Source organism: Delphinus delphis, chromosome 2 (genome assembly GCF_949987515.2).
Source record: "Delphinus delphis chromosome 2, mDelDel1.2, whole genome shotgun sequence".
Classification (NCBI taxonomy): domain Eukaryota; kingdom Metazoa; phylum Chordata; class Mammalia; order Artiodactyla; family Delphinidae; genus Delphinus; species Delphinus delphis.
Genome location: NC_082684.1, coordinates 102,231,570 through 102,257,584, shown reverse-complemented (window position 1 = coordinate 102,257,584; position 26,015 = coordinate 102,231,570). Strand labels below are relative to the sequence as shown.

The following is a 26,015-nucleotide window of genomic DNA, read 5'->3' as shown; positions in this document are numbered from 1 at the left end:
TCTTAGTTCCCTGACCAGGGATCGAACCCGTGCTCCCTGCAGTGGAAGCGTGGAGTCTTAATCACTGGACTGCCGGGGAAGTCCCTCTACGACTTCTTTTATGTTGCAGTATGGTTTCCAGAATACTTCCAAATGTAAACCCTCACAAGAACTAGGTGAGGTGGGCTTTACTATTTACAGAGGATAACGCTGAGTGTCACAGAAATAAAATAAGTTGCCCAAGATCGGACAACTTTGGTGGAAAAGCTGGGACAGGAACCAAGATCTTGCTTCCCAACCACAAGCGCGTTTCAGCGGACACACGGCTGGCTGTCCTGCACTGTGCAGACACACATGATCTATAACACACAGAAACCCGGAGAGGCAGAGGCGGGCGGGCGCAGGTGCAGAAAGCAGCCGTTCTCAGGGGCAGTTCTCGGCTGAAGCAGGAACACGAGGAGGAAGGACACAGATGGCTGGTGCGTCTGGGCCTGGCTGTGCTCACGCACCCAGGACAAAGCAAGGCAAACAGGAGCGCCCCCTCCTGGCCTTCGGGACGGGAAGGCCCGACTGCAGACCATAGTGTGACCAGAGATGAGAACGGGGACCTGGTCCTAGGGGTCGGGGAGGCACTGGTGCTGTATTCCAGGTTGGATGGCCGTAACCAGTCTGGGGGCAGGGACCCCTCGGTCACCGAGTCTCCCCCAGCCTCAGCCCAGGGCCCGGCACAGAGCAGGCCCCTCGAGCACATTTCCTGAGCCGACCTGATGCGTCTTTGACCCTGTGCCCTGGGCTGATGCAGCCGGGGCGGCCATCCTCTCTCTGCACCACCCCTGGGGAGAAGGATGAGATGAAACCTGAGGGTGCTGGGCTCCCTGGTGGGAAAGTCCACGTGATAAAGAAACCAGACCAAAAGCGCAAGGAGGGGAGACCCTTCCCGACACCTCACGTGAGGAAGCCTAGCCGTGTGGCGAGGCCAGGCCGGGCACTCGGGGGTGCCTGCCAGCCGGCCTGCAGCCCCCACAGGAAGCTGGCCAGAGGTCAAGGCCATGCGCCCCTCAGGTCGATGTTCTGAGGGGTCCTCCTCTGAGTCTGCACAAAGCACACAGGACACAGGCAGCGCCCCCGTCGCGAGACCACGTCTTCCACGCTCTGAAGCTCACGGATGGAACCTTTTCATGTTTCCTCTAAGCAGGATGCCTGAGATGGTGTGAAATTTTTTAACTCCATGTGACAAACACTCCCAAGGCACGGCGTGTGCAAGCTCCGCCCTTGGAGCTGTGGCTAAAGAGCCGGGGGAGGGAGTGCAGCCCTGCACCCGCCTCGGGGCCGACGGGCAAGCATCTGTGCGTGTTACCTCACGCAGTCCTCACAGCAGTATTTTGTGTAACTGGAAACTGAGCCTCAAAGGAGTTAACTGTCCTGCCAAAGCCTTATGACTAAGGAGGGGCAGAGACAGGATGGGATCCCAGGTCTACCTGACCCCTGTGCCCCTTGTCTTTTCTTGAATCACTATAGCTGAGACAGAACACTTGTCCCCAAAGAGCTTCGCACCTAGCACAGGCAGGGCAGGTGCATGGGTAACTGTAACTCAGAGAGAGCAAATACCACTATAGAAACATAAGATGGAGGCAGGAGATAGAAGGGTCCCAGGCTCAGCGGCTGGAGTTTGCCCCGCTGTGGGCAGACACTCCAAGATTGCAGGAGCGAGAGACGAGCTGGGCCCCACCCAGATAAGAGATAAAAGACCACATATTCCTCATCCTCGAAGTCAAGGAGACCTTCCCGACTACACACGTGCAGAAAGGCTCCTTGGAGGTCAAAAAGGAAAGGGGAGCCACCTCACAGTAAGTGATGTCAACCTACCCTAGGCCTCTTCACTAGAATCCACCTTGGCTAAGAGATGCGCGCACACATGGGAGGACCCTGAGATCAATCAAATATGGACTCAGAACCGGGCAAAGCAAGGTGACTGGACAAAGGAAACGGGAAGAAATGCCCCCTATAAGTGATTCTCTCTCTGAGCCCGCCCGTGTGTCTATCCACACATATTCTTTTTCCTAATGAACATTTTACTTGTTTCACTGCTTTCTGTCTTTGTGGAATTCTTTTCTGCAAAGTTGAAGGGCCAGGGCCTTGTCACTGGCCACTGGTCTAGTGGCTAGGATTTGGTGTTCTCACTGCCGCGACCTGACCTCAATCTCTGGCCGGGAACCGGAAGCCCTGCTTCAAGCTGCTGCAGGCCGAGGCCACCTGAGATCAAGATCAGGTTACCAGCAAGTCGAGGAGACAGCCTTTCTCAGGATCCAGAAAGGGTTCCTGGAGGGAGATGGGTTTGGGTAAAACGTTGGCAAGTGAACATGCTGTGCCTTCTGGGGAGGGCTCTCCTGGCAGAAGGCGCAGCGTGAGCAGATGTTTGGGGGCGGGGAGACCTGAGGTGCGATGGGGGATGAGACTAGGCACGTTAAGGCAGTGTGGGTATCACAGTCCAGGCCTGGAGGCCAGGCTGGTATGTTCAACTGCGCCTTATTCAGGTGCGATGCTAGTGTCCTAGATCACAAAGGCCAGGCACAAACCCAGCCTAGCCCAGCTCTTCCTGAGAACAGCCTTACTCATCACCACCACCACTGCTACCACCGTCACCACTGAAGGCATCTGAGCAGAGAGAAGAAGGAACCTGTCTTAAATCTCACTGGGTTCCACTCTTTCATCTGACTTCTAGGTCAGCTGGGATCCAGAGAGGGAATCCAAGAGCAGACACCAGAGCGAACTCAGGATTCCCAGCCAACCTCACAAACCAACCACAGTATTCCTCACAAACTCGATCCCACTCTAAGGTCTCATGTCAGGGTCATTCAAATACTTTTGTTTAAATCCAGAGTTCAAGGGCTGACTCCGAACTGACACAGCCTCCTCCGTGCTTTTGCAAAAACAAGCCGCTTCCCTTTATCAACATTTGTCCCTCACCCCGACCACTGGTGGCTAGAACCCAAAGAACACAAGCGAGGGGCCCAGGCCTGGCGCTCCCCAGGATGTCCCTGTGGCCGCTGCCTGCTGCCCGCTGAGCCCTGTGACCTGCCCTGGCTGCCGGCTCTAGGGCGTGGTTGCTTTGGCTTTGCCTCCTGCCTGAGGAATGAGGTGACTGCTCTCAGAGCGAGGGTTACTTAAGCCAGATACCAGCGTGGGATCGATGTTAAATTCCTTCTTTTTCTTTTAAAATCTCAGGGGTGCTGTCAGACGGTGAGGCCGGTGTGGGGCTGTGGAAGAAGGCAGGCTCCAGCCCTAGATCTGTTATTGCCTTGCTGTGTGACTCGGGGCAGGTGACTGAACCTCTCTGAGTCCTGGTTTCCACTGCAAAAACGTGGGGGTGATAATATACTGTGAAGGACTGAGGATCATACAGGATAATGTATGACAAAGGGTCTGGCTGGTTACCAACAGTGACTGGGGTGGGGGGTGTCCCATCACTGTTAGAGCTTCATTTCCATATGAAAATGAAGCCAACCCAGTCCAAAGAGGACGATGCTAGACCACACGGTTTATAATAATTTCCACATATGTAGCAAAGGTGGCATAAGAGATATACTACAGCAGTGTTTATTGAATGTTTAACCATTCTGATTTCCCATTTTTTCCAAACTGAAAGTCACCTGCTGTGGGTGATGGTCCATTTAGATTACTTCATTAAGAACAGTCACGTGCAAACACCATAGCCAGCGGTGGAGACGATGGTGAAAAGCACAGATGTGGAGCGTGCCCACAGGGAGCTTATGTTTTAGTAGAGGAGACAGAAAAAAAAAAAAAAAGGAAATCAATGGACAAAGAAAACAATTGAAAACTGCAACAGTTGCTGTGGAGGAAAAACGAGGGACTGAGAAGGAGGTTAGGGGATCTTTCTCAGCTAGGGTAGTCACTGATGGGGTCTCTGAGGTGACAGGAGTTAAAACCTAAAAGCTAAGAGGTGTCAGTCACGTGAAGAGTGAGGGTCAGAGGAAACACGTGCAAAGGCCCTGAGGTGGGAGAAAGCATAATGTGTTCAAGGAACCAAAAGAAGGCCAGAGTGGCCCATGTGTCATGAACACATGCGGATGAGACACGCAGGGCAAGGTTCCTGCATCCGTGGTGAGTACGGGGCTGGGACCTGCTTCTAGGTGCCCGGGAAAGCCGCCGGCACTTTTTAGGTAAAGATGTGGCGAAATCGAATTTACGTTTTCAGAATGGTTTGGCCTGGGACGAGAGTAAAAGCAGGCAGACCAGCCAGGGAGCTGCTGCAAAAGTCAAAATGAGAGATATGGACGGGTGGCCTAGGCAAGGTCAGTAGGAGCGAAGAGAGGGAGAACGGGGCGGGTTACGGGCGTCTCTTGAGGTGTAACAGGGGCACTCGATGGCCTGGATGTGTGGAGGGAGACCAAGGGAGGAGTGAAGACTGTTTCTTGGTTTCTGGCCTTTGCAACCAGAAAGACAGTGGTGCAAGGGAGACTGTGGGCTGTGAGGAGAGAATCGAGCATTCTATATTTGAAGGTTAATGGGCATTCGAGTGCAAGGGTGGGGTAGGTGCCTATATATCCGCAGGCGATGGTCTGGACTGAAGTCATCCAGTGGATAAAATCGCCTGGGAGAGTCTGTTTCTGTTTTGTAAATAAGTTCATTTATATCATTAAAAAAAATTAGATTCTGCCTATGAGTGATATCATACCAGTATTTGTCCTATGTACAAAACAGAAACAGACTCACAAACTTATGGTGACTAAAGGGGAAACACTGGGCGGGGGGGAGGGATAAATTAAGAGCTTGGGATTAACATACGCACACTACTGTATATAAAATAGATAACCAACAAGAACCTACTATAGGGCTTCCCTGGTGGCGCAGTGGTTGAGAGTCCGCCTGCCGATGCAGGGGACGCGGGTTTGTGCCCCAGTCCGGGGGGATCCCACACGCCGCAGAGTGGCTAGGCCTGTGAGCCGTGGCCGCTGGGCCTGCGCGTCCAGAGCCTGTGCTCTGCGGCGGGGGAGGCCACAGCAGTGAGAGGCCCGAGTACCACAAAAAAAAAAAAAAAAAAAAAAAAGAACCTACTATATAGCACAGGGAACTCTACTCAGTATTCTGTAATAACCTATCTGAAAAAGAATGGATACATGTATACGTATAACTGAATCACTGTGCTGTACACCTGAAACTAACACAACATTATAAATCAACTATACTCCAGTAACATTTTTTTTAATGAAAAAAAATCGCCTGGGGGATATTAGAGAGAAGGAGAGAAGGTCAGTAACGGAGCCCTAGGGCATCATGGCTTGGAGACGCAGGCAGAAGAGGGACAACAAAGCAGTCTGACAGGTGGAAAGAAAACCAGGAGCTGGTGATGTTTGGGAAGAACAGAGCGGAGCGCGCAGGAGGGGTTACGCGATCTGCGTGCGCAGGAGGCGTGTAATTGGAGCACTAGATCTATTTGTGCAGACATACCCAGGCCTTTAATAGGAGAGCTCAGCTGTCAGAGGCCCTCATTCTGAAACACTTGTAAAGCAGAATGTCAAGGACTTATTCTCTCAGATGAATGACGAACTATTATTCCCTCTTAAAAAGTCATTTAAAGGCCCCTCTGCTGTAACATTACCCGTCCTTTTCTTTGCGGGGGCTGAAGCGAGTCGCCGGAGCCCTTTGTGAAACTGGCTCTCTCTCTCTCCTCCCAGGTGGACCCGGGCTCAGGAGGTGGCAGGTCCTCAGTGAGAAGCCTGCCCTAAGGTGCTCTTCCTTCACTGAGCTTCACTTGCCCATCTCCCGTGACTGTCGTGAAGATTCAGGAAAGCAGTGTGTGCGAAAGGGATTTCCATAGCGCCTGGCACATAGTAGGTGCTCAACAAACAGCAGCTGGTCATAATGCTGCTCGGGATGCAGTCAGTAGTGTGGCCTTCCTCTCAGACCCTCACGGTCATCCTCAATCCTTCTCTCTCCTTCACTGTCTCTATCCAAAGCATCACTAACCCCACAACCGCCTCCTCTGCTGCTCCTACCCCATTTCAGGTCTCACCACCTCTCACCTGGGCGACTGAAGCAGGCTCCCAATTTGTCTTTTGTTCCAGTTATTTCGTACCCTTGTCTCTTCTGCATACCTGGGCTGCCAAAATTGTTTTTCAAAAACACTGCTCCACTTCAAATCCTCAAGGGAATCCGCACTTAAACGACTCAGGAGAGGATTTAAGCACCTCGCAATGGCACATGAGGCCCTTCAGAATTTGGCCTCACCGGCCTCATCTTTGACCACTGCCCACCTCCTCCCCACAAGCCAGCCAGGGTCACTCCAGCCGTGAGGAACTACTCGTAACTCGCCCAAAAAGCCATGCTCTTTTGCATCTCAGGTGCTGGCCCCTCAGAAAGAATGTCGTTTCTTCTCTGCTCATCTTTTAAGACCCATCCCAATTGTTGCCTCCCCTCGGAGACTGTTCCGGCCTCTTCCCCACACTGTCAACCTCTCCCTCCTCTGCTCTTCTCCCACGAACAGAAATTCCTTCCTGATGGTCTGCCGTCCCCGCTGGACTGCGAGCCCCTTCACGGCAGGGGCCCCGACTGATGCCTTCGGTGGGACCCTGCTTGGCCTGCCTGGCACATCGAAGGACTACATCCGTGTGTAGCCGGCTTCTACGTCACCTGTAAATGAGCACTGGTGGTACCTGCTGAAAGCTCTCCCGCAGATGGCTCTGGTCCTCAGAGTGGCAGAATTCCAAAATGTCCTTTCCTAGAAGATCCTAAACAAAGAGACAAGCTTTAATCATCTCCAATCCCACATTTCATTTTTTTATATCTCACCGTTAGACAAGAGCGCTCACATACACCCCCTTCAACCCTTTAGCTCACACCATCATTAGGGGAAAAAAAGCGGATGCAAATTTTCTCTTTGAGCAATCATGGAGCTGGCGTCTGGTACGCTATCCTCAGTCCTCTCGGCATGTTCAACACCGACTTCTAATTGTGCTAAGGCATTAGAGCAGCGGCTTCAAAATGCAATTTTATTTTTGTTTGCCTTGGAGAGGCAAACTGCGCAGGCAAACTGTAATAAACATTTTAATAAACAAAAAGAACGCAAATGATAGCACGAGGTCAGATGTGTTGCCTATGAAAACTGGAATTGTTTAAATGGGGAAACTGCAGCTCTCTCGTGCCTGGAGAAATGCTGTTATCATAAAATAACTGTACTTGCTAAAAGCCTGTTTACTACCTACCTTTGCTCCTCTATGTTTTATTCAAAGGACCCAGCATTAACCCCAAACAAAAGTGTTTTGCAATGAAACCAACTATAAAAAGATAAACCGTCAAAAGGCAAATGCCTTGTAGGAAAGTGGTCCAGTTGGAAGTGCCTTAAATGGCAAAGGATTTAAACTAAGTCATTGATCAGAACCCAAATCCGCAAATGGCCTCAGTGGGAGCGGACACTGACACTGAAGTCTTATTTGTGTGCCAAAAAGCATCTAGATGTCCATGGAAGGTGCCAGCGGATAAATGGATCTGGCTGGAAACAGAGGGCCATCAGAGGTTATGGTGATTTTGGAAACAGATGAATTTTCCCCATCATTCCAATCCAAAATCTGAAGTTTGCCATCAACCTAGAGATGTAGAATTATATGAATGGTTCCAATATTTCAATTTGGTCTGTTCTAAAATATATATGTGGGCTTCCCTGGTGGCTGATAAGGAAACTGGGGCTCAGAAATGTAAAGAAAGTGGTCCACTCTTCCGGTGAGTCCAGGGTGTGGCCAAGGCAGTTTGAAACATTTCAGACGCATTGTACTCATGACCTGGAAGGATCTGTGAAATTAAATCTACATGGGAGACTTCCCTGGTGGCACAGTGGTTAAGAATCCGCCTGCCAATGCAGGGGCACGGGTTCGAGCCCTGGTCCGGGAAGATCCCACATGCCACGGAGCAACTAAGCCTGTGAGCCATAACTACTGGGCCTGTGTGCCACAACTACTGAAGCACACGTGCCTAGAGCCTGTGCTCTGCAACAAGAGAAGCCACCGCAATGAGCCTGCACACTGCAACAAAGAGTATTCCCCGCTTGCCGCAACTAGAGAAAGCCCGCGTGCAGCAACAAAGACCCAATTCAGCCAAAAATAAAATAAATAAAATAAACGAATTTATAAAAATATATATATAATTAAAACACCCATATCAACATATCCCAAACTTTGTTCCTTTTTTTTCTTTCTTTTTTGTCCAAATGCTTTTTATTTTGAAAATTTAAATCTACAGAAAAGTTGAAAGGGTGGTATAATAAACACCTGTGTGTTGTTTAGCTTGATTCATCAATTGTCAATATTTTGCCACATTTGCATTTTCCTCTTTCTTTCATATATATGTAAACATAAATATATAAGTGAAACATAAAATATATAGAAATGAAATATCTTTCACATACACATATATTTTAAAATTTTTTGTTGAATCATTTGAAAATAATTAGCAGAAATCATGACACTTCCCCTGAAATATGTATCTCATAAAAATGACACCATCTCACAAATCCATAATATACCATATTATGCCTAAAAAAAATCAATAGTTATTTGATAAAATCACCCATTATTCCATACATATTAACATTTCCTCCCAAATGTCCTTTATAAGTCTTCAGGCTGAGGACCCAATTAAGGCTCTTACATTAATATTATCATTCTATCTCTTTGGTTTATCTTAATTTGGAACAATCTCTCCTGCCTTTTGGTGTTTCTTATGACTTCTGTGTTTCTCATAGACTTTTTTTAAAGAAAGGCCTTGAAAATGTGCCCCCTGTAAAAAGAGGTTCCAAATACATTTGAGAAACAAGCAGTTAGACAAAATTAATTGAACATCTTTAAGACTTTTCAGCATCTTTCACACTAATATACTTTTAAAGTTTCTAAGGAGATTTTCCGTTTGGTGTTAATCAAACTTAATTGATCAGAGAGCCTCTTTTTCATAGAGCATCTTAATTCTAGTTTGAGAAAAATCATTTAGATTAAACGAAGTGGTTAGGACAAAAAATGGAGAGTTAATTTTAAGCAGTGCAGTGGCATACAATGTTCTTTTTTGCTTTGGAACGACATTACTGTACCCAGGTAGGGAGATGGATTTTTACCCTGTGTTTCCCTATATTGTGATGTACAATATCTCGAACAAATGAAGTAGGTGCATTTTAAGTAAAACTAAATCTCTAGCTGACTGCCATGAGCTCAAAACCACCTACCTGGGGTTGGTAGCCAATCACACTGATGCATCTTGGGTCCACAAATGTGATGATCCCGTCAGAGTTATGCCGGGATAAGAATTCCGTTGGCACCGACATCCCGCTCATGTCCATGCACACAGGAGAGCTGGTCACCTGGATGGAGAAATCCACAGGGAGGTGGTGATGGAGACTGAGTTAGAGAATGGGAACAATCCATGTGGATTTTTTAAAAAATTAATTAATTTATTAATTTGTTTATTTTTGGCTGCGTTGGGTTTTCGTTGCCGCGCACGGGCTCTCTAGTTGCGGTGAGCTGGGGCTACTCTTCGTTGCGGTGCGCAGGCTTATTACGGTGGCTTCTCTTGTTGCGGAGCACGGGCTCTAGGCGCGCGGGCTTCAGTAGTTGTGGCATGTGGGCTCAACACTTGTGGCTCGCGGGCTCTAGAGCGCAGGCTCAGTAGTTGTGGTGCACGGGCTTAGCTGCTCCGCGGCATGTGGGATCTTCCCGGACCAGGGCTCGAACCCGTGTCCCCTGCATTGGCAGGCGGATTCTTAACCACTGCGCCACCAAGGAATTCCCCCATGTGGATTTAATTTCACAGATCCTTCCAGGTCATGAGTACAATGAGTTTAAAATGTTTCAAACTGCCTTGGCCACACCCTGGACTCACCGGAAGAGTGGACCACTTTCTTTACATTTCTGAGCCCGTTTCCTTATCAGTCCCTGGGAATTAGGAAGTTGTAACCTCATAGGGTGGTTGTGAGATTCAGAGCGACACTGCACGTCAAACCCTGGCACAACACCTGGCACACAGCTGGTGCTCAGAAATGTTAACACCCTTCCCTTCCCCCACCTTCCCATTACTAAGGATGGGAAATGAGTCTAAGGAACTGGTCAAAATATTTGGAAAGTCTATATTTGTGAACTGAATTTACCCAAGTGTTCTTTCTTCCCCATTTGCAAGGAATAACCAATGCTTATCACATGTGAATGGAATAGCTTATTCATCTGTCTGAAAATGGTAAGACCTAGGAAACCAGGGATGTGAAAGGTCAGTGTCCTCTGAACTACATCTGTCATGGCCCCTTCATCAGTACGGGGAGGGCCCTCGATGCCACAAGGAGAAAGACTGAGTGGCTACTGTGTGTGCCAGGCATGAAGCCAGCGGACTTTATATACATTATTCAGCATATCTAATTCTCAAAAGATTAAAAAGACACATTTTTTGCCCTTGAGGAGCTTGCAAGGAAGGGGACTGCCCTCAACTAACTATACGAACACAGACAGTGAAGAACTGACATATAAACGTAATGCCAGGCGTGTAGGGAGGAGGGGGTGATTCATTTTGACTAAGCAGATAAAGGAGTCATTTCACTGGATCTTGAAGGATGACGAAATAGGAAGTAAACAAGAGGAGAAGGAGTTGTAAAAGGAGAAGAAGGGAAACAAGGAAACACCAGGCAGAAGGAACAGCCCATGGACACCTGCAACAGTGGGGAAGTGCACGGTGGGCTTGTGGAAAGGGCGTGCTGTCGTTTGGGAACAGGGCATGAGGGGGGAGGAAGGAGGTGGGGCTGTAAGATGAGTGAGTGCTTTATCTTGCAGATGATGGGGCAACATTCAAGGGGATTAAACAGGGGTGTGAAACAACAAGGTCCTACTGTGTAGCACGAGGAACTATATTCAGTATCTTGTCATAACCTATAATGGAAAAGAATCTGAAAAAGATATACCTGTCTATGCAATGGGTTGGCCAAAACGTTCGTTCATGTTTTTCCGAAAAACGTGAACGAACGTTTCGGCCAACCCAATATCTATCTATGTGCCTATGCGTCTATCTATGTCTCTGTCTATGTATCTGTTTATCTATCTATATTTCTATTTCTCTTTCTCTATATATCTGAATCGCTTTGCTGTACTCCTGAAACCAACATGATATTGCAAATCAGCTATACTTCAATAAAAAATATTTTAAAAACCCGGGTGTGATGTAAGCAGAGCTCAACTTTGCAGTAACTGGCGCACATGTGGAGACGGACTGACTCAGGCCCTCAGTGAAGCAAGGACAGCTTGCTTCTGCTGCCCGCAGCTCAGAGTCCCTGCCCCCCTTCTTCTCCCAGATTCAGCCTCATCCTTCTCCCACAGGGTGAGACACAGAACCCAACAATACTGAGGACACAGGAGTTCGAAAAAGGCATCCAAACCTACAGGCTCTTGCTCTTTGCAATAATAAGCCTTCCCTGGAGATCAAAAAGGCTGTGAGCTTTTTCTTACCTGGAGTCTTCCAATTGCCACAAGGCAATATTTACTGCTTTGTCCCACGTCGGCATCTTCTTCGGGTATGGTCATTCCTGAAATGAGAAATGCCAGAGTCATCAACGACATGTCCAAGATGAATCGAAAAAGGGTAAAAGCGTCCATGATTTTATTTACACAGTCAAAGATACAGATCCACTGTTGACCCTGCAGGGTCTGGGAAGCTGCCAATGAATTAACCACCCCTCGCTCATTTCCTGCTCCTCTCTCTGCCTGATGTCTTTTGATAATTTCACGGTACATTATCATCTGCATCTGTGGATGATGCAGAGGGATTTAAGGAAGATGAAACAAATTATTCATTTATACATTTGCAAAACTTGGCTAAAACACTTGGTTATAAGAGAAATTTCGATAAGAAGTGTATAGGGGCACTTCAAATTATGTAAATATTTCACTTATCTGTTGCCAAAAATCAAAGACCATCAGAGGCAGAATCATAAACAAAAACAAAAAACAAAACTCACCAAAACCAAAATGACTAACTTGCCAGGGAAGAGAACATAACCAGTGTTCACCCTTCTGATGTAAAGTCAGGGTTTTCGAGGGATAGAAAGGAGAAACTGATTAAGCGCTAAAAACCAGTGCTCTGGACAGGAAGGAATTGGTTAAAACAATCCTCATTGTTGTTGGTTAGAACTGTTGTAGTGAAACAAGCATTCTGCTCTGATATCTCCTAGACAAGAGCTGTTAAGTAGAAAATTCCCTTTTATACTGCATAACACTTAACGTTAAGTATTTTCGCACTAGGTCAGATCGAAGGTTCACGGTGATGGAATCACACAAGCACAGTGACAGCCCATCACTACAGACTGTGAAGGGAGTGTTAACACGACTCTAGCTGTAAGGGCCAGAGAAATGTCACTCCCTCCTCATTCCCACCACCCTCTTCACACTCCTCTCTGCCTCCCCCCCCACCCCCCGCTCGAGGTAACCAGCCCCTTATGTTTCCGCTTTATCCTTTGCTGTATTTCTTTTGCACAAATGAGCATCTGTCTCCTCTTCTCCTATGAAGGGCAGTGCACTGTAGATGCTCTTTCGGGCTTTGTTTATTTCACTTCACAGTATGTCCTGAAAGTCACTCCGTAATTATTCATAGAGCTCCTCCTTATTCTTTTTTCAGAACTGCATATTGCTGCATTATGTAGAGTAACCAAGGTTGAATACTACCACCCTCTTATGTATGAACATTTAGGCGTTTCCAATACTTTGTAACTACAAACAAGGCTGCAAAGAATAATCTTGTGCACACACATTTTCTTAAGAATTGGAGGTGCAGATACACCCAGAAGATACACCTACCCTAGAAGCGGGATTTCTAGGTTACAAGGTAAGTGTATATGTACGTAGTTTTGTTAGGTGTTGCCGAATTCCCCTCCAGAAGGAGTGTACCAATGTGCATTCCCACCAACAAGGTATGAGAGGCCTTTTTCCCCAGTCTTGGCCAACAGAATATGCTGTCATATGATTTAATTTTGGTCAGTTGGATAGGTTAGAAATGGTATTCCAGTGCTGTCTTAATTTGCATTTCTCTAATTATGAGTGAGTCTGCACATCATTTCATATGTTTGAGGATCATTTTTGTATCTTATCTTTTAGTGAATTGTCTATTTGTGTATCTTCCCTATTTTTTTTTAAAAGGTTTTCTTTTTTCTTTATTTATATACTTTAATTTTTGCTGCGTTGGGTCTTTGTTGCTGTGCCTGGGCTTTCTCTAGTTGTGGCGAGCAGGGGCTACTCTTCATTGAGGTGTGCAGGTTTCTCATTGTGCTGGCTTCTCTTGGTGCAGAGCACGGGCTCTAGGCGCACGTGCTTCAGTGTGGCACATGGGCTCAGTAGTTGTGGCTCATGGGCTTAGTTGCTCTGCAGCACGTGGGATCTTCCTGGACCAGGGCTCAAACCCGTGCCCCCTGCATTGGCAGGCGGATTCTTTTTTTTTTTTTTTTTGCGGTACGCGGGCCTCTCACTGCTGTGGCCTCTCCCGTTGAGGAGCACAGGCTCCGGACGCGCAGGCTCAGCGGCCATGGCTCACGGGCCCAGCCGCTCTGCAGCGTGTGGGATCTTCCCGGACCGGGGCACGAACCTGTGTCTCCTGCATTGGCAAGCGGACTCTCAACCACTGCGCCACCAGGGAAGCCCGGCAGGCGGATTCTTAACCACTGCGCCACCAGTGAAGTCCCCTCCCCATTTTTCTATTGGGATTTTGATCCTTTGCCCCTCAATTTTCAGGAGTTCTTCGTATATCAGGCATATTAAGCCTTTGTGGTATATGTTGTGAATATGTTCTCCCGGGTGGGCCTTTGTCTTTTGACTTCCCTTACGATGATTGAAAAAATTTATAATTTTTATGTAGTCAAATTTATCTATCTATTACCTCTAGTATCTGAGTCATAATTAGAAAGCCATTTCCTACACCAGGGTTAAAGAGAAAGTTAGCCATGTTTTCCTCTGACATTTTATGGTTTCCTTTTTTACATTTAGATCCCTAATCCATTTGGAGCTATTCTTGTGTAGCGGTGTGAGATATATTGGATTTAATTTTATCTTTTTCTAAATGGCTATCCAGTTGTCCCACTAACATTTATTAAAAATGCAGTGATTTGAGATGCCACCTTTATCATACTATAAATTCTAGTATGTATTTGGGTCTAATACTGGGTTTTCTCTTCTATTCCACAGGCCAATTGTCCATCAAGCATTAGTACCACAGGATTTTAATTACAGAGGATTTATTGTATGTTTTAGTCTCTGGCAGGGCTATTCCTCCCTTGTAGTTTTTCTTTTTCATTGTTTTCTTGTCTATTCTTAGACGTTTATTTTTTCACACGAACTTAGTATCAACTTATTTAACTCCATAAATAGTTTGCTGTTTTTATTAGGACTGAATTAAATTTATAAACCAACTTCAGGAGAACTGACATCTTTATAAAGTTGAATTGTCCTACTCAAGAACAGGGGATGTTTTCCATTTGTACGCCTGCTTTTGTGTCTTCCAGAACTGTATTAAAAATTTCCTCATATATACTTGTACTTTGTATACTTATGAAAATTCCTAAGTACTTAAATTTTTTAAAAAATTTAAGTGTAAATGACCTATGAGTTTCAGGTGTACAACACAGTGACTTGATGTTTTTATAAAATGATCACCACACTAAGTCTAGTTACCATCTGTCACCTTAAAAGTTGTTACATTTCCTATGCTGTACGTTACATCCCTGTTACTTATTTATTTGATACCTCTGGCATTCGTTTATCCTCTGTATCTATGAGTCTGTTTCTGTTTTATCTTGTTCATTTGTTTGTCTTGTTTTTTGGATTCCACATAGAAGTGAAATCATATGGTATTTGTCTTTTTCTGCCTGACTTATTTCACTTAGTATCAATATAATACGCTCTAGGTCCAACTAGGCTGTCACGAATGGCAAGATTTCATTTTTTTTTTTTTATGGCTGAGTAATATTTAGTTGTGTATATATACCACATCTTTTTTATCCAGTCATCTATCAATGGACACTTAGGTTGCTTCCACATCTTGGCCACTGTGAATAATGCTGTAATGAACATAAGGGTGCATATATCTTTCTGAATTAGTATTTTTGTTTTCTTTGGAAAAATGCCCAGAAGTGGAACTGCTGAATCAGATGGTAGTTCTATATTTAATTTGTTGAGGAACCTCCATTTTGTTTCCATAGTGGCTGCACGAATTTACATGACCACTAACAGTGCATGAGGGTTCTCTTCTCCACATCCTTGCCAACACTTATTATTTGTTGTTTTTCTGAGAATAGCTATTCTGACAGGTGTGAGGTGATTATCTCACTGTGGTTTTGATTTGCATTTCCCTGATGATTAGTGAGGTTGAGCATCTTTTCATGTGTCTGTTGGCCATCTGTAGTCTTCTTTAGAAAAATGTCTATTCAGACCCTCTGCCCAATTTTTAATTGGGTTGATTGCTTTTTTGATGCTGAGTTCTTTGTATATTTTAGATATTAACCCCTTATCAGATATATCATTTGCAAATATCTTCTCCCATCCAGTAGACTGCCTTTTCATTTTAATGCTAGTTTCCTTCTCTGTGCAAAAGCTTTTTAGTTTGATGTAGTCCCACTTGTTTATTTTTGCTTTTGTTTCCCTTGCCTAAGGAGACATATCCAAAAAAAAATTGCTAAGATGGATGTCAAAGAGCATAGTATATTTTAGTTCACAGAGTTTTATGGGTTCAGGTTTTACATTTAAGTCTTTAATCCATCTTGATCTTTTTGTGGTATGGTGTGAGAAAGTAGTCCAGTTCGATTCTTTTGCATGTGCTGTCCATTTTCCCAACACCAACACATATATGTACGCAAGCCTTGCTGGCCTTCAGTGCCAGATGTCTGGGGGCTTGTCTTCCTGATGCAGGACTCTCAGTCCAGGGAGTCCGATGTGGGGCTTGGACCCCTCACTCTATGGGGAGAATTTCTGCAATTGTGATTATCCTCCTGTTCGTGGGTCACCTCCCTGGGGATGTGGGTCTTGACTATATGGCATGTTTGCCCCTCCCACCCATCTTACTGTGGTTCCTTCTTTTTTTTTTTTTTTTTTTTTTTGCGGTAAGTGGGCCTCTCCCATTGCGGAGCACAGACTCCAGACACACAGGCTCAGCGGCCATGGCTCACAGGCCCAGCCGCTCCGCGGCATGTGGGATCTTCCCGGACCGGGGCACGAACCCGTGTCCCCTGCATCAGCAGGCAGACTCTCAACCACTGCGCCACCAGGGAAGTCCCTGTGGTTCCTTCTTTATCTCTTTAGTTGTGGGAAATCTTTTCTCCTAGTCTTCAGGTTGTTCTCATTGGTAATTGTTCTGTAAATAGTTGTAATTTTGGTGTGCCCATGGATGGAGGTGAGCTCAGGGTCTTCCTACTCCCCCATCCTAAGTATTTCACCTTCCTTCTTGCTATTATAAATGGGGTTTTCTCTACCCTTACGCTTCTGTGTATTGTTTATGTATACAAAGACTATTGACTTTTGTATATTAACTTTGTATTGTGTTACTTCACTGAATTATTGCTTCAGTTAATTTTATTATTGATTCACTGGGCTTTTGTAGGTATATTATCATATAATTTAAAACAGAGATAGTTTTCCTTCTTCTTTACACAGTTTTTGCCTCTGATTTCTCTTGTTTAATTACATGGGCTAATATCTCTATTACAGTGTTGACTAGTAGTAGAGATAGTGGGCGTTCTTGCCTGGTTCCTGATCTTAGTGGAAATGTCTCAAGGGTTTCTCTGCTTTATTCAATAAGATACCTAAAAAATTATCTCTGAATTACTGTTTGGCATTTTTGAAAATCTCTTTAATGCCTTGCTTCATAGTAGATAGCTGTATTCTATTATCTGCTGTGCACAAAATCTATTACAATATGTTGTTTTACTTGAGGAATATGAAGAAAATATAGCCTCACATGGAGGCTAGTTGGAGGGGGGAGAAGTTTTTTAAGGTAATTATTGATATTCTTCTTTGATAGTTTCCTGAGCCTTGACAAGTGATAGTGTCTTAAAGGTTAATTGAAATGTGATTCGCTGACTATATCAATGAAATTTTCACACTCTGTTATGTGAAAATAGATTTTGGTCTAACACTTTGACTGGATCTTTTACCCATACATGATTCTGAACATCATGTATTGGTCATTTGGAAAATACTGGTTTACCAGATTACACAGATCTTCTAAATGTTGACACATTACATTATACAATATAAAAAAAAATCACACTTGTTAATTTCACCATGTATCGCATCAGAAGATATGGTTAGGTATTGGTCATGATGATGGTGGTGGCTACAACTTTTCCAAAATTCAAACTTTCACTAAAAAGTTTGAATTTTATCACTGACAACAAATACTATCGACTGCTTTCCTTGAAGTGACAGGCTCATTTTAACTTTTTAAGAAGACTACCTGCCAAACACACAAGTTTGAATAACCATAGTTTGTTGTCATTCTTTCAAGTAAAAACACGGTGTTTGTGGAAAAAGCAGCTAGTTCAGCTCACAACTCAAACAACTGCACGAGCGCTTTTCCTTGACACAACCAGCATGCTTTGGTATGCAGCAGAAGTCACGTTATACATACTGACAATTTCAGACTTTAATACAATTAATATTATTAATATTTTTACTTCTTCATCAAGGACATTCTCAAGTGAAACCAGCACTTTAAAATTAAATTTTGAAATTAATTTTTCCTGCAAGTGAATGGTGATAAACCCCAAGCACGAGAAATGTGAAAATTACACCAGGGCACATCATAAATGTCTCAAAACCAGTGATGAAGAGAAAGTCTTCAGGACTTCCCTGGTGGTGCAGTGGTTAGGAATCCGCCTGCCAATGCAGGGGACACGGGTTTGAGCCCTAGTTGGGGAAGATCCCACATGCCATGGAGCAACTAAGCCCATGCGCCACAACTACTGAGCCTGTGCTCTAGAGCCTGCGAGCCATAACTACTGAAGCCCGCGCGCCTACAGCCCGTGCTCCGCAACAAGAGAAGCCACCGCAATGAGAAGCCCGCACACCGCAATGAAGAGTAGTCCCCGCTCGCTGCAACTAGAGAAAGCCCACGCGCAGCAATGAAGACCCAACACAGCCAAAAATTAATTAATTAAAAAGAAAAAAAAAGAGAAAGTCTTCAAAGAATACAGAGGGAAAAAAAAAGAGACATGTTTACATACAAAGGAACAAAGATAAATATGACAGTTGATTTCTTGTCAGAAACAGTGTAAGTAAGAAGATAATATTTTAAAGTATTGAAAAAAAAACCTGTCTACTTAGCATTCTATATCAAGTGAAAATATCTTTCAAAAATAAAGGTGAAATAAAGACTCCTTCAGACATACAAAAGCTGAAATAGTTCAGCACCAGCACACCATCATTATTAGAATGTTAAAAACATCTTTATGCCACAGGAGAAATAACACCACATGAAAATATGAATCTACACAAAGGAATGAAAACCACTGGAAACGGTAACCATGAGTAAATATGTAAGTTTTTTTTTCTTTTTTTTTTGCCACACCACGCGGCATGCAGGATCTTAGTTTCCTGACCAGGAATTGAACCCAACCACCAAGGAATTCCCAAGATTATTTTCCTGTGAAATAAATCAGTAATATAAAAGCCAGGAGGGGAAAACATGGATGCACACTACTGTGAGATTGTTATACTGTACGTGAAGTGGTATAATATTGCTTGAAGATAGACTCTGATAAGTTAAGATGTATATTATAAGCGCTACAGCAACCATTAAGATACCAAAACAGTTACAGCTAATAATACAAAAAAGGAGATACAATGAAATCATAAAAAAGTTCAAAAAGAAGGCAGGAAAAGAGGAAAAAGGGAACAAAGGACAAATAGGAACATAGAAAACGATCCATAAATGAACCATAACAATAATCACATTAAATATAAATGGTCTAAATGCCCCAATTAAAAGGCCAAGTTTATCAGATTGGATAAAAAAGCAAGACTTAACCATATGCTGCTTAGAAGAAATACTAAAGATCTAAGTTCAAGCTTATTTGTGTCTTAGATGGTTTTTAAACCCTTTTGGGGGTAGTATCCATATTCTTCAGTTTCACTTCATGGAAAGTTCTCTAGCATGGTATATGCCACTGACAATATATGACACAGAAGTCAGGGTCCTGGAGCCACACTGGCTAAGCTCCATCTTAGCCTGCATTAAAATGAGGTCCGTGTGACGTCTCTACACCCACCTTGGGAGAGGCCTCTACGTGCTACAGTGCTCATGAGTGGTACGGCAACTACTGTCATTGACTGCAGTTCCAGAAATCACTTGAGAAGGAAGTTAAAGTGTTAGAAGACTGAATGCACTGATTCATGTCCTCCTTCACTGACTTGTTCATGCCCATCTTGATAAAGTCTTATTCAAGAGAGGGCTGAAGGAGAAACAGTGACCGTAAGCAACCGTCCCATCCACTCTTTTATCCTCACCCTCTCCCCATGCCCAGCTCTTCTTCTACTGAATCTGGCTGACAGTGGAAAAAGTCTTGAGGGGCCGCTTGACTCACACCACTCCTCAGGTTCTGTGGTCTAAACCAAGTTCAGATCAGAGTTTTTCAAATCCTAGTTTTTCCAGAAAATGGACAAGTTGGTATCTTGGTTTAGGGTCAACCCAAAAGCAGAGCCTGAGACAGGACTTTAGTGCAGATAGTTTACATGGGAGGTGAGTCCAAGAAAGGAGGGGCGAGACAGTGAGGAGAGTGAAAGAGAAAAGGAAGAAAAACCAAGATCGGGGAAGCATCTCCACACTCTGGGCTTTGCCTACAACTGGACCAACTGTGACCCTTGCAGGGGAGTCCCTGGTGCAGAGGAGAAGGACACCACATCGTTTTGGTTTTTTAAAAAAAAATATATATATTTATTTATTTGGTTGTGCCGGGTCTTAGTTGCGGCAGGCGGGCTGCTTAGTTGCAGCAGGCAGGCTCCTTAGCTGTGGCATGCATGTGGGATCTAGTTCCCTGACCAGAGATCAAACCCGGGCTCCCTGCGTTGGGAGTCTTATCCACTGGGCCACCAGGGAAGTCCCAGACACCACATCTTGACATGGGATGCTGTCAGCCTGAGGTGAGTCTGAGCTCGCCTGCTGATGCAGCTGAGGCTGCAGGGCCGTAGGGCACCAGTGGTGTCTGTTAGAGTGACCCAGCCTCTTCTGTCCTCTGCTTCCTTGTCTGAAATGGGTATGAAATAGCTCACATCATGCTGTGAGGCTTGAATGAGAGGATGCGTGGAGTCCCCAGACCAAGGCCCGAATGTCAGCTTCTTTCTCACTTCCCTGACCTCACTCCCCAACTGCTGGTAGCAGGTACATCTGTGGGCAGTGGGCACAGATGCATCTTTGCCACACTTAGGATGAGGGTGCAATACCATTGGCCAGAAAAGGAAGCAGAGAGGACAGCATGAAGAAACCATGTTCTTCTGTTCTATCCTTTGGAGGAATCGGAAAGGATGAGGCTCTCATTGGCTGATACTTCAGACCATCTGCCTAGAGATATCACAATCCATTTGTTGATTCGTTCTTTATTCCACCAGTGTTGACTGAGAATTTTTGCAGATTTTAAAAAAAATAGCCACAAATGCTCTTTACATACCTTCTATCAAGAGTTGAAGTTAGATTCCCTTGTGACTACTTTGACCAATAAAATACAGTGGAAGTGACACTGTTTGGCTTTTAGACAAGGGATCCCCGACACTGAGAAGCAGAGACGGGTCATCCTTACTGCACCCTGTGTCAACCCCTGGCCCACAGAAGCTGCGAGTATAAATAAAATAGTGGTGGTTTTATCAATAAAATAAAATAAGGTGTCTCAATTAGAAGGTGCATCTAGAAGTGTAGAGGAAGAGAGTTGATGGGGGCCCAAGCTACAAGTCCCTTAAGTGTATAAACAGGCTCATCTGTAAGAAGGCATTTTAATCCACCAGCTATGATTATGTTAAAATAATCCCTTGGCTTTGCACAAATGAGGTGGAAAGTTGCGACTTATTAAATAAATAGTTTGGGCCTTCACGTGGGCAAGTAATCTTTAGTTGTGAATGAGATCCAAGTATGTGTTTGCAAAATTTCCAGAAAATCTTCAGCAAACCCAAACTTCCTTAAAGGAATTTATTTATGTGCCTGTCTGAAGGGTCTCCTTAAGACATTGGACTCAGTTTTCCCATGAAAGGGTTGGCATCTAACACAGTGGAGACAAACATTTGTAAAGGCGGCTCTGACACAATCCCACGAGCAGCTGTAGGGACCCAACTGCCAAGAAAGCTGTGATCATCGTTGCTCAGACCACCAGGGTCTGGAAGTGGCTGCGGATGACCACAGGACGGCAGGGGCAGGCTCTGGCGCTGGCAGGTGGAAAGGATTCGGGATCAAGCCCTCACATGCTTTTCTGATGAAATGCCTCTGACAGGGCAGTGATATGAGATCTCCAGATTATCATCTAGATCTTTGGATTTTCTCTATTTTCCAAGCGTTGCTTAGGTAATGCTCTCAAGCTACACAGGATCTTTTAAAGGGGTTTTGACTTTCAGTACTCAACAATAAAAAGACAAATATCCCCAATGAACAACAGGGCAAAGGATCTGAACATTACTCTCAAGAAAGTATATGAATGGCTAGTAAGCATGCGAAAAGATACTCAACATCATTAGTCATCAGGGAAATGCAAATCGAAACCATAATGAGATACCGCTTCATACCCTTTAGGATGGCTCTAATAAAAAAAATGCAATAACAAGTGCTGGTGAGGATGTGGAGAAATTGGGACCCTCATATACCGCTGGTGGGAATGTAAAATGGTGCAGTCGGTTTGGACAACAGTCTGTCATTTCCTCATGAGGTTAAACACTGAGCTACCATATGACCCAGAAATTCCACTCCTAGGTATGCACCCAAGAGAAATGAAAACATAATGTCCACACAATCACATGTACATGAATGTTCACAGCAGCAATATTCCCAACAGCCCCCAAGTGGAAACAATCCTAATGCCTGTTAACTGATGAATGGATAAACAGAATGTGGCAAACCAAGGCACTGGAATCTTATTTGGCAACAAAAAGGAAATACTGACACATGCTGCACCATGGATAAACCTTAACAACACCATGCTAAGTGAAAGCAGTCGGTCACAAAAAGTCACATATTCCATGAGTCGATTTATATGAAATGTGCAGAACAGGCAAGTCCACAGATACAGACAGTAGATTAGTGGTTGCCTAGAATTGGGGGGAAACAAGGCATAGCTGCTAATGGGTATGGAATTTCTTTCTAGGATAATGAACATGTTCTAAAATTATTTCTAATGATAGTTGCCAAACTACGTGAATACACCCCAAACCATTGAATTGTACACTTCAAGTCGTACACTTTATGATATGTGGATTATATCTCAATGAAGCTGGTACATAAACAAGATTTTGAAAAAAAAGGGAGTAGAAGTAAGGGGAGTAAAAAAACCACTCATAAGACCTACCACAAAAATATCAAAAGTGATGTCTTGGTATATTTCCGTCCAGTCTTTTTGGAGCAAATTTAGAAAACTATAGATAAATAAAAGGACAAACATTAAAAGTTAACCTTAATTATGTTAATATCCTTATGTCTTTTACTGTGTGTATAATAAAATGTCTTTTTTTCTTATATTGTTTTATAATCTACTTTGGAAACTTTCCAGCTTACTGAGAAAACCTTTCACTGTGTTGAAACATTTTTGTGTTTTCATTTTTCTTGTATGGATGTGCTGTGATTTGTTTAACCCAATCTCTCTTATACTTAATGCATTTAGTGTTTCCCCAGTTTTTCACACATACAAGAAATACAATTACTTGCCTCCTTCTAGACAAAATCTTGGAGCATGTCAATGATTTCTTTAGCATAAAAACCCTTGGAGTGAAATCACCAGCTCAAAGAGTATAAATGGTACTTTATTACTAGTTGTATTTGCTTCTCTCTGATTTTCTTTGAACATGTATTTGTTTTCCATTTGTTCTTTTATGGACAGCCTGTACGTGATTTTTGCCATATAAAAGTTCTGTTTGCGGGGTTTTTCCACATTGATTTTAAAACTCTTGTTATATATTAAGAATACAGGACTTCCCTGGTGGTGCAGTGGTTAAGAAGCTGCCTGCCAATGCAGGGGACACGGGTTTGAGCCCTGCTGCAGAGCAACCAAGCCCGTGCACCACAACTACTGAGCCTGCGCTCTAGAGCTCACGAGCCACAACTACTGAGCCCGTGTGCCACAACGAGTGAAGTCCGCGCGCCTAGAGCCCCTGCTCCGTAATAAGAGAAACCACCGCAATGAAAAGCCCATGCACCGCAACGAAGAGTAGCCCCCGCTCGCGGCAACTAGAGAAAGCCCGCGGGCAGCAACGAAGACACAACGCAGCCAAAAAAAAAAAAAAAGAAAAAGAATATATATGGGTCTCATATAAGTTACTATCTATATTTTTTTCCTTTAAAGTGTTTTCTTTGTTTATTTCTGCAGAGAGTATGATTAAAGTATAGATAATCAAAACTGTCAGTTTTTACTCTGTGGTTTTTGTCTTTGGGGGTCATTCTTTGAAAAGCACAACCTTTATCCTAAGATTATGTAAAATATTCACCCATATTTTCATACAGTACTTTTACAGTTTCATATTTACCTTTAATAAATCTGAAACTTATTTTTGATATGCTGTATTTGATGGTTTTCCAAATGATCAGTCAGTTGTCCTCAAACTATGTACTAATTTTTTACTTTCTAACTGAAAATGCATCTTTCATCACACACCACATTTCTAAAGATACTTGGGTCTGTTTTAGGTCTTTTATATTTGTTCAGTAATTGGATTTATAAAATTCATTGATCACATCTTAATTATTTAGGCTTTAAAAAATATTTTCACATATGGTAAGGCAATTACTCCCCAGTACTCTGTTAATCAAAATTTTATTAGCTACTTTTGGGCTTCCCTGGCGGTGCAGTGGTTGAGGGTCCGCCTGACGATGCAGGGAACACGGGTTCGTGCCCCGGTCCGGGAAGATCCCACACACTGCGCGCGGAGCGGCTAGGCCCGTGAGCCATGGCCGCTAAGCCTGCGCGTCCGGAACCTGTGCTCCGCAACGGGAGAGGCCACAACAGTGAGAAGCCCGCGTACCGAAAAAAAAAATTTTATTAGCAACTTTTATATTTATTTGACCATATGAATTTCAGAATTAATTTTCAATTAAAAGAAATCCCATTGGGGCAATTATTAAAGCTGTATTAAATTTATAGATTAGTTTAGAAAAAACTGAAATCTTTGTAATACTTAAACCTTTATATCAAAGAATACACGTGACTCTCCACTTAGCTATATTCATATATAATTCATATATTAGCTACATTCATATCCTTCAATATTATTTTGTAGTTTAAGTGAAGAAATCTTCTACAATATATTTCATGTTAATGTTATTAGCATGTATTTTAAATTGTTGCTATTTTTATAGGTGGGTATTTTTTCATATGCTATTGTCTAATGTGTTACTGATTTTTTTAGTATTTCCTAAATGCCTTTGTATTCAATTTTCTAAAAGATTTTCAGTAGATTGGATTTGGTTCTTCAGCTAATCATATCATTTGCAAGTAATGTTAAGTCTATCATCATTTTCTTTCTTTTCTTCCTTTCAAGTAGTTATGCTTTATTTCCTTTCCTTTTTAAAAATAAATTTATTTATATATTTTTGGCTGCATTGGGTCTTCATTGCTGTGTGCAGGCTTTCTCCAGTTGTGGCACGCAGGCTCAGTAGTTGTGGCTCGCGGGACCTAGAGTGCAGGCTCAGTAGTTGTGGTGCACGGGCCAGGTCACTCCACAGCATGTGGGATCTTCCCGGACCAGGGCTCGAACCCGTGTCCCCTTCACCGGCAGGCGGATTCTTAACCACTGTGCCACCAGGGAAGTCCCTATTTCCTTTTCTTATTTTATTGTCTGGAGTAGAAATTCCAAAACAATGTTGATTAATAGAGGTGATACTGATCACTCCTCTCATATTCCTCATTTTAATCAGAACTCTTCTAATATTTCACCATTCTGCAAGATATTGATTGTTGGTTTCAGATATTTGTTTTGTCCGCATCAAGGAAACATATTTCTATCATTGGTTTACAAAAACTTTTTATTTTAAAAAATTAATAGCTAAAATTAATTAGCTCTCTTCCTTTGATTAATTACATTAACAGATTTCCTAATGTTAAAGCACTAAGGTAGTCTTGTAATTAATACGTATACGTATAACTGTTAATTTGATTTGCTAACATTGCATTTAGCACCTGTATGTTCATAAATGAAATTGGGTTCATGGTTTTCTTTTTTAAAATGCCCTTGTCTGTTTTTGTATCAAAGTTGTGCGAACTTTAAGAAACGAAGCAGTCCACATGCTATATCTCTTCCTATGCTTTTTAAGTGTCTAAATAATTTGCTCATAAAACCTCTAGGCCTTGCACCATTGGCGAGAGCAGTTCTTTGTCAGCTTTTGCAATTTCTTGCCAAGTTTTGATCTCCTCTCATTAAAAAAAGAAAACAAAAACCTTTCTTTGATTCGATTTTCCCAGAAATCAGCTTTCTTCCCAAAGATTTTAGCATGTATCAATCTAAATTATGCACACTACGCTTATAAGTTTTTAAACTTTCTCTGATAAATCTATTCACCCTTAACATGCACTTCTTTTCTTTCTTTTTTAAAAAAAAAATTAGGAATAGACTTGTCAGAGGTTTTCTCTTTTACCAGTCTTGATGAATAACTATTTATCAATAGGATAAAAATTTTGTTTTCTAGTTTAATTTTTAGCACTTCTATTTTTTCATTAATTCTATCCTTTAAGCTTGCTCATGGTATTTTGTTATTCTTTTTCCATGTTTGTAAGTTAAATAAGTTCTATTTTCATAAGTTAAATTCCTAATTCATAAGTTAAATACCTAGTTTTCCCACACTTAATA

General features: G+C 43.3%; 1 protein-coding gene across 4 annotated transcripts in view; it reads right to left on the bottom strand.

The window, feature by feature from the left end:
• ARNT2 (aryl hydrocarbon receptor nuclear translocator 2) overlaps window positions 1–26,015 on the bottom strand; it is a 195,872-nt gene that overhangs the window by 36,018 nt on the left and 133,839 nt on the right. For all 4 annotated transcript variants that reach the window (XM_060005327.1, XM_060005330.1, XM_060005328.1 and 1 more), the window contains exons 9-11: window positions 11,463–11,539; window positions 9,206–9,340; window positions 6,654–6,728 (exon numbers count right to left, since the gene is read on the bottom strand). In XM_060005327.1, the coding sequence (XP_059861310.1) occupies window positions 6,654–6,728; window positions 9,206–9,340; window positions 11,463–11,539 (287 nt within the window). The remainder of the gene's footprint in view (window positions 1–6,653; window positions 6,729–9,205; window positions 9,341–11,462; window positions 11,540–26,015) is intronic.